Below are 14,925 nucleotides of genomic sequence, written 5' to 3'. Positions count from 1 at the left end.
ATAAAGTTTGACAATAGATCGTAATAATTTGTTTTTCATTAGATAAGTTGTTTTGAATAAATTAAAAGTTAAATTACGAAGTATAACAATGTATTGATTTTAAGAGAAAAAAAGGTAAAAATAATATATATATATATATATATATATATATATATTATTTTTGTTATTTGATCTAATTTTTCCTTAAAAAATAACTATTTCATGTAAGATATTTTAAATTTATCTTATCTTAATCATCATCAAATAGCAAAAAAGTACACAAACATTATGATTTTTAAGCAGTTGTGTTATTTGTTGAACAAACTAGATCTACTTAATAATTTGTGCTTAATGTTGTTCAATTTTATAGTAAATAGAGTCAAGTTGATCGTTAACTATGAATATACGGTGGAAATTCCTTTTTTTAACCTTAAAATCTTGTCTCTCTTATGAAAAAGTTTTCCTAAAAACAAAAAATCACCAAGTTGTTGGTACCAAAAAGAAGAGAACGTATTTAAAAGTGGTCCACGTGCATAGATAGATAGTCACGAGTAACGTCGCATCGTAAAGAGCTGATTCCACTCCACGTCAAGATTAATATGCAAAGCAAAACGTTACCCGGAAAGAATTAGGAAGGAAATACAAATACTACTACAAGCAAAATATATTACTTGTATTTGAATTAAAAGAAGAAAAACAAAATACTACCAGTACTATTTTCAGATTCATTTTAATTTTAAAAGTGCAATTGCATGCCAGACAGAGTGTCTGTGACTCGACTACTCTAAATAAATAAATATCATTATTATCATTAAATATTATTATTATATATACTAATACTATAGTTTTAACTCACTGATATCAGAATTCAGAACCCAATCTTCATTCAATAAACTATGGCTGCGTTACAATCTCTACTCAAGAGAACAACCAAACCTAACCGTTCCGATTTACTTGCATGCAGACCTTTCTCTTCTCTCCGATCCTCTTCCGCCACCGCCACTCAAACCATTACTACGCCACCGCCGCAGATACCGCCGTTCGATCACCAACCTCATCCGTATTATGGACCATCCGCCGATGAAGTTTTCTCCAAGCGTAAACAGTTCCTTGGTCCTTCCTTGTTCCATTTCTATCAAAAACCCGTCAGTTCCTATCATCAAACTCATTTCTCTTCTTTAATTTCATTTATTGTTTGTTACTTTTTTTTTATAGAAGAAGAAATTGATGATGAATGATGTTTTTATAGTTGAATATTGTGGAGGGGAAGATGCAATATCTGTATGATGAAGCTGGAAGACGTTACCTTGATGCTTTTGCTGGGATTGTTACTGTTTCTGCTGGACACTGTCACCCTGATATTTTGAATGCCATCTTTGAGCAGAGTAAACTTTTGCAGCATGCAACCACTATTTATCTACACCATGCTATTGCTGATTTCGCCGAGGCTTTGGCCGCCAAGATGCCCGGAAATCTAAAAGTGAGTCAAGCTTTGGTTATCAGTTGCAGTTGTTTTGTGTTGTAGTATGATGATTGTTTGATTTTATGATTGCATGATGCCTCTGATTTATTATGTTATTTTTATGCATTCATTGGTGAAACACTGTTCAATTTTTATTATGTGTTGGGTTTGATTGAATGTGTCAACTTTTGAATTGCAGGTTGTGTATTTTGTAAATTCTGGTTCGGAAGCAAATGAATTGGCAATGCTGATGGCAAGATTGTATACCGGTAATCTTGGTATGATTTCTTTAAGGAATGCATACCATGGGGGTAGTTCTAGTACAATGGGTCTCACCGCTCTTAACACATGGAAATACCCACTTCCTGAGGTTTGTTTCTTCAGGCTTCATCAGAATATTTCAATTCATACTGCATATGGCCCTTTTGAATCCAATAGGCGTTATAAGTTATAGTATACTGTACACATGTATTCGGCCAACTATGTTATTTTTCCTAAATGTGGTGTTTGCGGACTTGCAGCTATTCGTAATTCATTTCATTGTCTACTTGTTTTACTCATTTAAAGACAAGATTTGGGAAGCAAATTTAAAGTGTGTTTTTAATATAATCGAAATTAGTAACCTTTGTGGGCTGATCATAGATATTAGGCAAACTTTAACATTGACACATATAGTTCAGACATTGTTGATTTACTGTTTGATTTTTTGATGCCGAAACTAACAAACCATAAATTATTCTTGACAACACATTGATTCTTTTAGGGTGAAATTCATCATGTTATGAATCCAGACCCATACCGTGGAGTCTTTGGTGCAGATGCCGATAGCTATGCCAAAGATGTCCAAGACCATATTGACTATGGGACTTCAGGAAAAGTTGCTGGATTTATAGCTGAAACAATCCAGGTATGTACTATGTAGTATAATCTATCCTGTTCAATATTTAAGGTAGTAATTAGATTGGCCTACTTTTTTATTTACTTTTTCACCATGGCTTATTCCAGGGGGTTGGAGGAGCAGTTGAACTTGTACCTGGTTATTTAAAAAATGTATATGACATCGTACACAAGGCTGGCGGTGTCTGCATTGCAGATGAAGTGCAAACGGGCTTTGGTCGCACAGGAAGCCATTATTGGGGATTCGAGACACAGGGTGTTATTCCTGATATAGTTACAATGGCAAAGGTATATATATAAAAATCTTATATTTTTATTTAGTTCCTGAAACCTTGGCACTTTTTTTTTTTTTTTGAAGGAGAAACCTTGGCACCTTAGTTATGCATTTGAAGTGCAGCATTGCCTCTAATGAGGTTTATTAGGCATGCATGTATATCTTTAAAGCTAAATTTCATGTTTTTCCTTAAATTTTAGCTCGATGTGTTTTGTTCTGCTATCTTTTAGTTATAGTATACTTTTATTTGTGCTATATTTTAGTCACAGAATTAGAATATATTTTGTTCTAGATTTTCATCTTTATCTTCTACAATTACTCCATTGTATCTCATATTAAATGTTGTTCTGTAATAGGGTATTGGCAATGGTTTGCCATTAGGAGCTGTAGTTACAACTCCAGAAATTGCAAGTGTGATGGCCCAGAAGATTCAATTCAATACATTTGGTGGGAACCCCGTATGTTCTGCCGGGGGACTTGCAGTGCTCAAGGTTCTGGATAACGAGAAGCGGCAGGCTCATTGCGCTGATGTTGGCTCTCACCTGCTTGAGCGTTTGAGATCACTTCAGCAACGACATGACAGTACGTCATTTTTTAATATAGCATCTTAGAAATGGTTAATTTTGTAATACAGTTCTTTTATGGCATTCTTGCACTTTCTAGCTATCTATGTATATGGCTTCTTAGGTTGAGGGATCTCATTACTTGATTTGAGCCTGGTAACTGATCATGATATGTTATAGTCACAGCATGTACCTGCATCATAACAAAAACTGTTTCTCAAGTTGCTGCAATTTTTATTATTATTCTCATAGTTATTATATAATTTCTCAGTCATCGGTGATGTGAGGGGAAGAGGACTAATGCTGGGGGTAGAACTTGTTACCGACCAGAAAAACAAGACACCTGCAAAGGCTGAAACTGCTGTCTTGTTTGAAAAACTTAGAGGTGAGACAATTATCATTTCATCATGCATATAAATCCGTTCTTTCTAATATATGTTCCAAATAAGTAGTATAACTATTTACCTTCATATGGATTGTAGAACTTGGCATTCTAGTTGGGAAAGGAGGACTACATGGAAATGTTTTCAGGATTAAGCCACCAATGTGTTTCAGTAAAGATGACGCAGGTAGGATTTCATCTCGCTCTTGTACTGAGATGCAAGTTCCAGATTTCATATTGAAGATCCAGCAAAAGTTTTATTCCACTGACCATTCTCTTTGCTTGCAGATTTTCTTGTGGATGCCCTGGACTATTCTATGACGAAGTTGTGAAATGATTATGCATCCTGCTGTCATAAAAGAAATTCCTTGATAATGGCAGCAAATACGGCAACATAATTTGTAAACATATATGTTCAGAAGTGTTTTTATCAATAATGAAATGTTCCCCCCATTGCGATTAGGGTTTTTTCTTCTTAATTTTTTTTTAGTAGATAGTTGGTACATTATTTATGAGTTGAATGTGGACTAGTGTATATAATTTTGGGTTTCATGGCATCAAAAGGCTGCAATCAGTTATAGATTAATGTTAAATTAAAATTGAGGAAAGAACGACTTCACATGCATACCTGCTGACTAAATTTCAGATCATGAAACCATTGACCCGTTATGTAAATTGGGATTGTTCATTAAAGATTAATGGTTCAGATTCTGTTCTATCAAGCTCGACGAATCAGATTTAATGTTTGAAAAATCATATTTTACTTCCTTGCCAAATTCAAAACACATCTAGAAAAAAACGCTCAGATTTGCAATTAAGTTGTACTACACATTTTACACTACGAATACCAATAGATTCACCATAATCACCTATTCATAAATGGGGAGTTATATTTACAACTTCATAATGTACAACTTTGCCAGCAACCGGGACCCTGGACATGGTTTTTTGAACGTAACACTTGATAAGTTGGGCTATAATCATGATCATGGAGCTAAAATTACAGGTTTGCTCTTCTATCTCTTGCATGAAGACTATGCAGGTTCACGAGGACGATTGGTCCAAAGTTTGCTCAAATCCCTTAGGCGTTGAAAGTATTCACCCAAAGCAAGCAGCCATCGAGCAGTTTGACGTACGGTAAGTATTCGAGACATCTGTTGCAACGTTTCCTGTCGAAGATGATCAGCCTGTTTGACAATAATAAACTTGATTGGCTCAATTTTCTAGTAGCCTAGTTTAACCTTTTTAATGTGGTAATTTGTGTGTTAATGGAATATACTCTTGCCATGCATACTTCAGATAAAACTTATACTCTTGCCATGGATCAGCATTGTTTTCCACAACTCATAACTGTTGTGTCACACATTGACAAGGTTAAAACCTCATCTAATCTAAATTATAAGAAATATATAACATACATTACCTGGTTCACAAAGCTAGCCAGAGCTTCCAGCCTCTCTATTGCGATATCCATCTGTGGAATGTAAGTTCCTTCAACGAGTTGTCCTGCTGCAACTGTGTCAACAAGCATTCCCTGTAGTTTTTCCATACCTTGTGAAAGGGCATCTTCTGCTTGTCGGCATGACTTCTCAAGATTATAGGCATCAAACCGTTGTTCCTCTGTCAATGGTTCAATTAAAGGGACCAGAACCTGCAAATCTCATCACAAACATACATTATGCCATGGTAGAAATATGACAACAGAAATAAATAAGCCCAAATTGATCAATTATATAGATTAGGTGTTACCTTTAGAAGTTCGGAGGGGCGAAAACCTCCAATCCACAAGAAAAACCCTTCAGCTGTTGTTTTCCACATGCCAGTGATAACATAGAAAACATCTACTTTTGCAGCATCAGATTTCATGCAAAATAGTTTGAAATAGTGATTCATGAGGCCATTTACAAGTTCCCCAATTCGTATATCACTGCTATGAGCACTTAAAGCACCTTTCAATTCCAACATTTGTCTGTTTAGCTCTTCCACCCAGTGTTCATACTCCATCTTAAAAGTTGCTATTTCTGTAAATTAGGTGCATTTAGAGTCCAAAAACTAGTTTTAGAATAGAGTTCAATACAAGAAGGAAAATATACTCAAGGAGAGCCCAAAGCTAATATTATATATCAACCAGAACAGAATGAAGTGTCTAAACTTTACTGCACAGCTCAAGAACTTTCTGAACAATATTATAGTTGTTATTAGATTCCTGAAGTTGTACACAGTGACAGTACTGCCACTAGGTACATAATAGCGAGCTTACTTGCCATTGTAATCTGAAATTTTGGAAGAAATGATTGGATTCAGAGTTTCAAAATTGGTTGAATTCACACCAAAAAAATTCCACAGGAGTAGTGCTCTCTCTAATAAATTGTTACTTTTGATTATCTTATTCCAATCATTTCTCTCTGCATTAAATAGTTAAGTCTACTTAACTAAACAATAGTTAATGTTGCATTGAACTTTGAAAATGACAAATGAATAGAAACAAAAAAATTCTACAAAAGCGAAATTAATTAAAGGAAAGGAGGGAGTATCTGAATGTACAGTGAGGTCATTGCTAAAACAGGATTTAAGTAGCTGTTGGGGTGGCCCAATGGTGAGGCCAATAAGCCCTAGTTTAGGTCCACCACCAAAATATATTATCTGCAGTAAGTTTTAATAAAGCAAAAAGACCATGCATGCAAAAAGGTTCAAATGCACATAACCTAAAGAATTCTCTCAAAGTTTGCTTTACCCCTTGTAGTTGATTTTGTAGGTTATTGAGTTTTTTTATAAGAGTATGTAAATGATTTAAAAATAAACAAAAAAGTGATTTCATCATAGGATAACCACATTTATAAGAGCAATGACAAATCAATATCAAGAACCAGAATTTAATAACAAACAAACCTGAATTTACAGAGCCAGCAAAACCTAAATTATTAGAATCCAATCCACCACCAATATACAATCCCTGCAGTTTTGTTGCATCAAGAGATTGACAAATGAAGAGAGAAAAACAAGTAGATATTGAACAATATGAAAATAGGACTATATTATTAATTCATCTTCACATTACCTGTTTTGTATGATCTAGCTCTTGCTCTACCTGTAACAGCTTTAAACGACACGATTCTAACTGTTGTATATGAGCCTGTTATGAAATGTCAGAAATCAAATGCTTGTTTGTTTGGTACATCTTTGAATGTATGAAGTATAAAAGTCCAAACCTTCTTCTTCAAACGACTCTTACGAGCAGCCTCTCGATTTTGTGCGAGACGTCTTTGCATCTGCATGTTTCATCACCTTATAAGCATAAAAAATCGCAAGCCAGACATCCAAAATTTGGAAGCAGGGGACCCTCCTAATCTGCAGTGCAAAGTGAGTCCAAAATGTGGTTCTAAAATGCTTTTCGATGTCACTCTACAAAGTTTGAGGCATAAGGAAAGAATGGGATGAATCGTCAATTTAGTTCATGAAATACTGATTGAGCAATTCGGTTCCTTCATTAACAAAAATTCAAAATGGTCTCTGAAAGTAAAAAATTTATCGCATTAGTCCTTTTGGATTGGTCAACTTTTCCAAAATGGATTAATGTGATTGAAGTTTTTTTTCTTTCAAAAGTATCAAGTTGAACTTAACATTGCACATGCAGTAAGTATCTAGGGGTCCCCGTGTAGAAAATAGTCCATACATGTTTGATATGACGGTGGGTTGAACAAAATTAATATGGTACCTTGATTATGTTGAAGCGACACAGTGTAGCTTTTGCAAAATCACGATAGCTCACTGTGATTTTGACAAACTCACCATGATACCAAGCAAGTAGCAATACAAATCTTACCTTATTAGTAACTTTGTTAGCTTCTTGGTGGTCATACTTGATAGATGTTCCCAATATTCCAAAAGAAGCATCCTCTGACTATAGATATTTAGCAGCATAAAAGAATATAAATAGTAGAAGAAAAATGGTCATTATCGCATATATATGCAAAAGACAAGTATAAATTTGGTAAACTTGGACACGAACCTGATTATTTAACTTCATTTCAGGTTCATATACACTTGAATCACCATTACTCTTGAAATGTTCTTCCCATATAGTAAATTGGTGTATAGGATCATATACACCAATATTTCTTGAGGAAACAAATTGAGAAGATGATGAAGGATCCATGTTCTATAGACAAACTAATTGGTCCTGCCATTTAGTCATATAAACAATCAATAAACACATACCATGAACTGCTACTAAGAATCAATAAAATTCTTGTAAAAGCAAAAGTCAAATAGGTATATACACACTTTTTCAAAAGCAAAACTAAAAATGATTACAGAACAAGAAAAAAAAAGTACCGATCATAGAAAGAGCACAACACAAGCAACTTGTTTTCCAATAGTTCAAAGCTGTTATGTTATGTTATGTTATGTTATGTATTGATTTGATTACCTCTTTCTCGTACTTGGTTCTTCCTTGATTTCCTCGGTAGATAAATATTTAAAATAGTAGAAAGAAAATATATCAGAATTATGAAGCTTTTTTTATTTATTTTCCGAAAAAGACATGCCACCTTGGTGACTCACCGTCAAAAAATACAGAACCAAATTCTCAACGCAAACCATTATCCAATTCAATCTCTTCCAATTGCCAGCTCCAATCATGCTTAAAGTTAAATATAAATATAATAAAATAAGTGGCACCACCTATTTACATATTATATTAATGATGGTGAATAAAGGGAATTATTTATTAATTGGACTTTGTGACATTTTATTATTATAATGTAGAAAAGTGGATTAATGGAGACTTGGTGTTGTGGAAAATAGAGAGAGTTTGTATTTTTATGTGTCTATTGTGTGTTTGCTGACGTTGGGTCCATTTCTGCTTTTGCTTGAGCTGTTGTTTGTGCCACACGGAGAGTCAAAACTTTCACACCTATAAATTTGATGTATTTATCCGAAAATAAATATTAAAAATATTTTATGATTATTATGCAATCATCAGTAGTATGTATAGATTCTCTCAAAGAAGAAGTATGTATAGATTTTTATATAATTTAAAGAATTTTGTTAACGAGTGTTCTAAGGGCACTCTTTACGGATTCTTAATAAAGAAATTATTTTTTAAAAAAGTCAAAATTTCAATGCATTGATTTCATAAATTTTGACAAAATTTTACTATTTAAAGTTATTAAACAATGCTCTAAGGGAACTTGTTAATATTTTCCTAATTTAAATTATATCACATTTTTCTATATAATTTTTCTTCATAGGTAAAAAAGATATATAATTTTAATATTTAAATTACATAAAAATCTATAATTTCAATTATATAAAGAGAGACAACATTTTTTATTCCAAAAACTATTTTTATATAATTTAAATAAATAGATTAATGTATGTCTATTGTCAAATTATCTTATGTTTTTTTTTCTTTAGCATCGGTTTCCAACCCACCAACAGTGGGCGACTAATCCCGCTCGTGCATAGAATCATGTGCAATGGCCAAGCATTGTTTTCTCTGGGAATCGAATCCGGTACTTCCCAGGTACGTCCTTGGAAGAAGTTCCTTGCCACTGGAGCCCAAGCAACTTGAAATGTCTCCGCGAACTTATCTCAGTTGGTAAAGATATTACGTGATGTATGCGGATAATGTATATAAGGATCGGAGTTCGAACCCCGAACACCTTGTTTATCTTAAAAGGTGAATTTTAACAATTAGACAACTTGACACAAAATAAACACCAAACATGAGACAAAATAAATAGATACTTTTTACTCAAAAATTTAAAATACCACTCTAAATTGTGAGTAAGACGGTTAAATTTTTTGTTGTTGTTTGAAGTGAGAGCTCATTGTCTGCTAGAATGATCGCTTGGTTGAATGAGAGTTAGGTCCAGTAGAACTCCTAACGAATTAATTATTTGAATTTATAAAGGAAAAAATGAGTAATTGTTTACGTTTGATCTCCTAAAAAAATAAGGGACAAGACAATTTCAGTTACATTATGTTTGATTGTAAAATTGGTTCAGAGATAAGATGATAAGTTTTTCTATTTACACCCTATATATTTTTGGTTACACCCAAATTTTTTAAAAAGTTTTTTTTTTCTTTGTTACAATTTTAAATTTTTAAAAAGTTTTTGATAATACCAAAATTGTCATTTTATATAAAAAAAAATTTAAAATCTTGATTTCATTCATTGTCGCTCTAAAATTCCACTCTCTTTCACCCACCAACGATCAAACAATCTTGATGTTCAATTAATCTCTATGGAAGATTAAAGAGTGAATCAAAATATCTTTCATTCGTACTCGATTGCATATAAATAAGTGAATTTTTTCTTCTTTTTCAATAACGCTGGTTTCAATTTTCTTCTTCTTGTTCAACTGCACTGTACGACAGTTTCAGATTTACATTGTTGAGGTTAACTTAAATTCAGTTTAAGTAGGTTCATGTAAACTTAGTTTACATAATCTACTTAAACTTAGTTTACATAACCTACTTAAACTGAGTTTAAGTATGTACAATTAAACTCAGTTTACATGACCTACTTAAACTAAGTTTACATGTACATATTTAAACTGATATTACGTATAATCATTGAGCTAGGTTGAACTTTTAGATGTACATTTAAACTCAGTTTACATGACCTACTTAAACTAAGTTTACATGACCTACTTAAATTGAGTTTAAGTATGTATACTTAAATTCAGTTTACATAAACTACTTAAACTAAGTTTACATGATCTACTTAAAATAAGTTTACATGTACATGCTTAAACTGAGATTACGTAGAATCATTGAACAAGGTTGAACTTTTAAATGTACACTTAAACTCGATTTACATGACCTACTTAAACTGCATGACCTACTGAAACTAAGTTTACACGACCTACTTAAACTGAAGAGGGATTTTATAGTGTAACCAAGAAAAAAGAAAGATGCTTTTTAAAAATTAAATTTTATGGAAGGATCATTTTGTCATTTTGAAGTGCAAACAGGATTAAATAGGGTGTAATTAGAAAAACTCTAAGATGATAGGATAAAATGTGAGGCAAAAGATATAACAAAAACTAAATATTTTGTCTCTCTTTAAACAACATCGCAAATTTTTGTTTTAAATATAAATTATCTAAAATACTAAAGTAGTCTTTTAAAACATTGTATAAAACAAAAAATTGTTGGATATCATAAAAATTTACATTATGTTATTATATCTTGTACTACTCTATTTAATGTAAAGTATCTTTTAGAAGAGTGTTATTTGAACAACCAATTTGGTTGACAACTTGTGTGACAACCATAATTTATAAAAAAAATCAAATAGGTATTTGCACGGAAACCAAAGTAATAGAGAGATAAAGTAAAAAATTATGTGAGTATGAGAGAGAAAGTTGTCACAAAAGTTATCATCAAATAGATGTTCAAATATAATTTATCTATTTTTAACAAGTTAAACTCACCCTAAAAAAATTGTGTATGATAAGCAAATCGTTATCGTAGTCGTGGTCATGTTTCCACTTCCACTAATAATATGCGCACCAGGTAGATCATGCAGATTAGTAGGGTGTTGCCAACGTCATTTTTAGATCACACCAATACCGCAATACCCTTTGGTGAATGCAGGAATTAGTTAGAAAATTAAAATGGATATTATAACTTGTAAGTCTTTAAAATCTTAACACACACATGTATGTAAAGTGGATAAATGTTTTGGGTGACTTTTTCGCTTCAAATCCTCAATCTTATCATTTATTTAAACAAATAAATTTATATTTTATCACTTTTATTTTATTATTTTAATTATTAATTAAAAATGTTAAATGTCGTTAAAATAGAAACAACGCTAAAATTTTAATTATTAATTAAAATTAAAAAGTTAGTTGAACAAACTCCATTAAAATAGAAACAGCATTATTGCAATAAAATTAATATTTGACACTATTAAAAGATTTTTTTTTTAATTTCATTTGTCAAATTTTTTTTTTTGAAGAAGCTAAAATGAAATATATTAACACAACATTGGCCTTCCTAGCACTAGGTGTGCTAAGGAAGAAAAAAGTCTACACAATATTACAACAATAATTACAAAGTCAAAACCAGCACCAAAAAACAGCAAAGGAGTTTAACCTATGCCTAATAAAGTGAAAGGACTAGACCACCAACCATGATAATTAAAGGGAAGAGATGCATACTTCACCTTCAACCACTTATAAGTTAGCAGCTTAATCTTGTCCACCACCTAAACAATTGATACAATATAAAAAAATTAATATCTCTTTGTTTATATATGATAAAGTGTAGTAAAAAAGCGGATAGATTGTCACATTAATGAAGGTCTATTCTTTTTTTATTTTTTTGAAGGAGAAGGTCTATTCGTTAGTCAATATAATTAGTATTCCAAAAAAAAAAGGATAATTAAGTGCAATAAAAATGAATTTTTACCTGTATATACCTTGTTTTAAAAAGTATATGTTCTCGTGAGATTAATTCGGTTGGTATTGACAATGCATAAAATATGTAAGGTATGGGTTCGAACATCGGTCATCACCAACAAAGTCTGGGGTTCGAACCTCAGCCACCAGCAAAAGAAAAGTATCAAAATTACCCTCTCCTCCATTTACCTACACAATTACATACCTTCCAATATTTTATTACTTTTTCTAACACCCTTTTCTCTCAAAATCTAAGCACAAATATTTATTTATTTATTTATTTTTCATTGAGCATCATCAAGAGTTATATCACCATGGCGTATCAGGGGTTGTGTGATTTGTTGGAGTAAACCCTAATATTCAATCTATATTAATTGAATTTGGCTATGTATCATGACTTTAATATATATTTTCATGATTATATATATTAAGGCACTTTTTTTATTGATTTTGTTTTATTTCAAAATAATAAATCTCTAGAATAGTTAGTCTGTTTAATAAATTTTTAGGTATAACTTAATCATGACACTCCATTAAACGTAAAATAGTATTCTTAAAGTATTTGTAGTCAAACTTTATTGTAAAGTGAGATAGTCTTAAAGCATAAAAACTATTTTGTGGGTAGACTGATAATCACATCTCACGGATCATGGATAAAGAGTGATCCAGTCTTGACATAGATACACATATTATGGGTAATATTTATATTGGATTGATCCGCCGTGAGAATGCTACATAGAAAGTTATGTAAATGTCACAGGTTATTCGCATAATGATAAGTGGTGTATTCCATCCTCAGACTTGAAATTGATGTGTACCCTTGATGTAGAAGTCGAGTACTTTGTTGTCGTACAAACGTTGTCCGTGACATGATGGTTATAAAGTTGGTTGATGGGAGTTCCACGAATCATTATGAGAGACATAAAGTGACCCAAATGGAATTTGCTACTGCTTCATAACATGATAAATGTCTAAGGGCCCAATATTGAATTAGACAAGGGTGACATGTTATGTCTTGTATTCAATGTAGAGATAAGGGCAAAATGATAATAATTCGCAATATCTTTATCACAGAAAGATTTCGTTAGATCACTTGACATTCTTGTCACTTGGGCAGTAAGGATGTGTAGTAGAGCTGTCAAAACGGGCCGGCCCGTATGGGCCGGCCGTTTAGTCCGAATAAATATAGGGCTTGGGCCTAAAATATTGAGCCCGAATTTTAATAGGGCTTTTTAGCCCGGCCCTTAAAAGCCCGGTACCCGTTAGGGCTAGCCCGAATGGGCTGTGGGTAGCCCGTTAGCCCGCATAACAAAAAAAAATTCTATAAATTATATATATTTTTCAAATAATTATTTACTTAGTTGATTATCAAAGTATAAAACAAAAGTGAAAATTCAATGAATTAACACAAATATAAATGTAATATAAAATTATATTTATTCATTTCGTTATTTATAGTTTTAAAGATCGAATATATAAATATCTATAACCATAACATATCTAATTTATTTAAAATCATTTTTCTCGTCGTTTTAGTTTACGACGTTTGTACGAAAATGTTTACAATTTACTTTTGTGCTAGACATTAATTAAACATATTAAAAATATTATTTATAAAAAAATTATAGTAGTGTTTTATAGTATTTTTTAAAATTAAAAAAAAAAATTAATACGGGCCGGCCCGTGTAGGGCCGGGCTCGGGTAGTATATTTCAAGCCCGTTTTGTCAACCGGGCTTTTTGGCCCGGCCTGCTAAAGCCCGAAGCCCGCTAGGGCCGGCCCGTTTAGGGCCGGGCCGCCCGTTTTGACAGCTCTAATGTGTAGCTAGATACTGCTCATTGTTTATAATACTAAATATGGTTTAATATTATTGTCAACGTTATAAGAACTTACATGATCACACATAAAATGATAGTTAAATGAGAGAAGTAAGTGAGACTTATATTGGGGGTTTGTTTAGTAAGTGAAGCTAATTAGTTAGCAGATCAGGTGAATTAGTTATTAGGCTTGTACAAGTCCAACAACGCTTGCCTTGGTGAGCACACAAGGGGTTTTATAAATAGAACTCTTGTGTATAAAAAAAAAAGGCACTCTTAATTGATGTCAAAAACTATAGTTTTATGAATCTTAAAACTGCACCTCCTCTTTAAGCCTTCATTCGTATGCAGCTAGCACCGTGAGTGAAGAAACGTGAATCCTTTGTTATGATTTGCTATACTTTGTGATTAATGATTTAATAAATAATCGTTTTCATCGAGATTTACTTCGCAAAGAGGGTTATTTTTTTGAAAAACCCTATTGAAATCCAAACATGATGGTCAAACATACGAAGACCTTTGTGTTATTTTGGTCATGATTCGAACTGAGATGCTGCAAGCCAGTACATATTCGAGCTTCCTGAAGGAGACAACATTTGAGGCAAGACACGGCACCATAGTTTTTTACTTGGTTTGTGTGTAAATGAAAAATGTTGGTTTGTGGCTTTGATTAGCTTTATTGTAAGAAATATATAATCATTTTATGTATGAACGAGTGAATTTGTTTTCAGTGATTTGCGCTTTATTTTATAAATGATATGTGAATTTTCTAAATACGTATATTAAAGTACATACTAATGGACTTATTTAAGGATTCTATTTAGTTTACTATTTTTATTAAAAAATTATAAATAAAAGATGTGTACGCGTGAAACCCATTTAAAAACTCTTTTTACTAGTTTGCTATCATTATGAATACTCTTGAAATATTCTTTAAACGATCAAAATTGACAACTTTTGCATATGAAGTTGTGTATTTTTACTTGTGTTTACTTTCATTTTCAAGATAAAATTTATTATAATAGGTCCTTTGAACATTACATTTAGACACTTGTTAGCATGATTTTTTTTTTTTGTGTATCTTAGCATGACCTTTTATTTATTAATAAAACACATTAGTTAATTATTAGGTTAG

The 14,925-nt window shown here is 32.1% G+C and overlaps 2 protein-coding genes across 10 annotated transcripts; one reads left to right on the top strand and one right to left on the bottom strand.

Moving 5' to 3' along the window:
• The first annotated feature begins 643 nt into the window (after positions 1-643).
• Positions 644-4,019, top strand: LOC11442560 (alanine--glyoxylate aminotransferase 2 homolog 1, mitochondrial). The gene is made up of 9 exons (XM_003630047.3): positions 644-1,124; positions 1,229-1,459; positions 1,641-1,811; positions 2,205-2,348; positions 2,447-2,626; positions 2,969-3,194; positions 3,447-3,560; positions 3,658-3,744; positions 3,846-4,019. The coding sequence occupies exons 1-9, from the start codon at positions 876-878 to the stop codon at positions 3,887-3,889; spliced, it is 1,446 nt and encodes a 481-aa protein (XP_003630095.1). The 5' UTR covers positions 644-875; the 3' UTR covers positions 3,890-4,019.
• A 282-nt stretch (positions 4,020-4,301) lies between these two features.
• Positions 4,302-8,229, bottom strand: LOC11432176 (transcription factor TGA1). Of its 9 annotated transcripts, none has more exons than XM_039829650.1 (9): positions 8,121-8,229; positions 7,567-7,716; positions 7,273-7,458; positions 6,767-6,826; positions 6,616-6,690; positions 6,447-6,510; positions 5,307-5,578; positions 4,981-5,208; positions 4,302-4,744 (listed from the first exon to the last, which is right to left on the bottom strand). In XM_039829650.1, exons 1-9 carry the CDS (start codon positions 8,196-8,198, stop codon positions 4,592-4,594), a joined length of 1,266 nt encoding a protein of 421 aa, XP_039685584.1. In that variant the 5' UTR covers positions 8,199-8,229; the 3' UTR covers positions 4,302-4,591. The 9 variants fall into 9 exon arrangements, with proteins under 9 accessions (XP_039685584.1, XP_039685588.1, XP_003630094.2 ...); XM_039829654.1 differs by having other exon boundaries at positions 7,381-7,458; positions 8,121-8,217; XM_003630046.4 differs by having other exon boundaries at positions 7,567-7,737; positions 7,893-8,206.
• Positions 8,230-14,925: the final 6,696 nt, after the last annotated feature.

Source organism: Medicago truncatula, chromosome 8, assembly GCF_003473485.1.
Source record: "Medicago truncatula cultivar Jemalong A17 chromosome 8, MtrunA17r5.0-ANR, whole genome shotgun sequence".
Lineage (NCBI taxonomy): Eukaryota > Viridiplantae > Streptophyta > Magnoliopsida > Fabales > Fabaceae > Medicago > Medicago truncatula.
Note: the sequence above shows the minus strand (reverse complement) of the source record. Positions and strands in the feature narration are given on the sequence as shown.

Excerpts from the sequence above, each read along its gene's own strand:
- LOC11432176 (XM_039829650.1), bottom strand. The coding sequence starts at position 8,198 with ATGATTGGAGCTGGCAATTGGAAGAGATTGAATTGGATAATGGTTTGC. Across the intron at positions 6,511-6,615 it reads AGCTAGATCATACAAAACAG|GGATTGTATATTGGTGGTGG; the intron begins GTAATGTGAAGA and ends ACAAAACTGCAG. Across the intron at positions 4,745-4,980 it reads TGGCTAGCTTTGTGAACCAG|GCTGATCATCTTCGACAGGA; the intron begins GTAATGTATGTT and ends ATTGTCAAACAG.
- LOC11442560 (XM_003630047.3), top strand. The coding sequence starts at position 876 with ATGGCTGCGTTACAATCTCTACTCAAGAGAACAACCAAACCTAACCGT. Across the intron at positions 1,812-2,204 it reads GGAAATACCCACTTCCTGAG|GGTGAAATTCATCATGTTAT; the intron begins GTTTGTTTCTTC and ends TGATTCTTTTAG. Across the intron at positions 2,349-2,446 it reads TTATAGCTGAAACAATCCAG|GGGGTTGGAGGAGCAGTTGA; the intron begins GTATGTACTATG and ends GGCTTATTCCAG.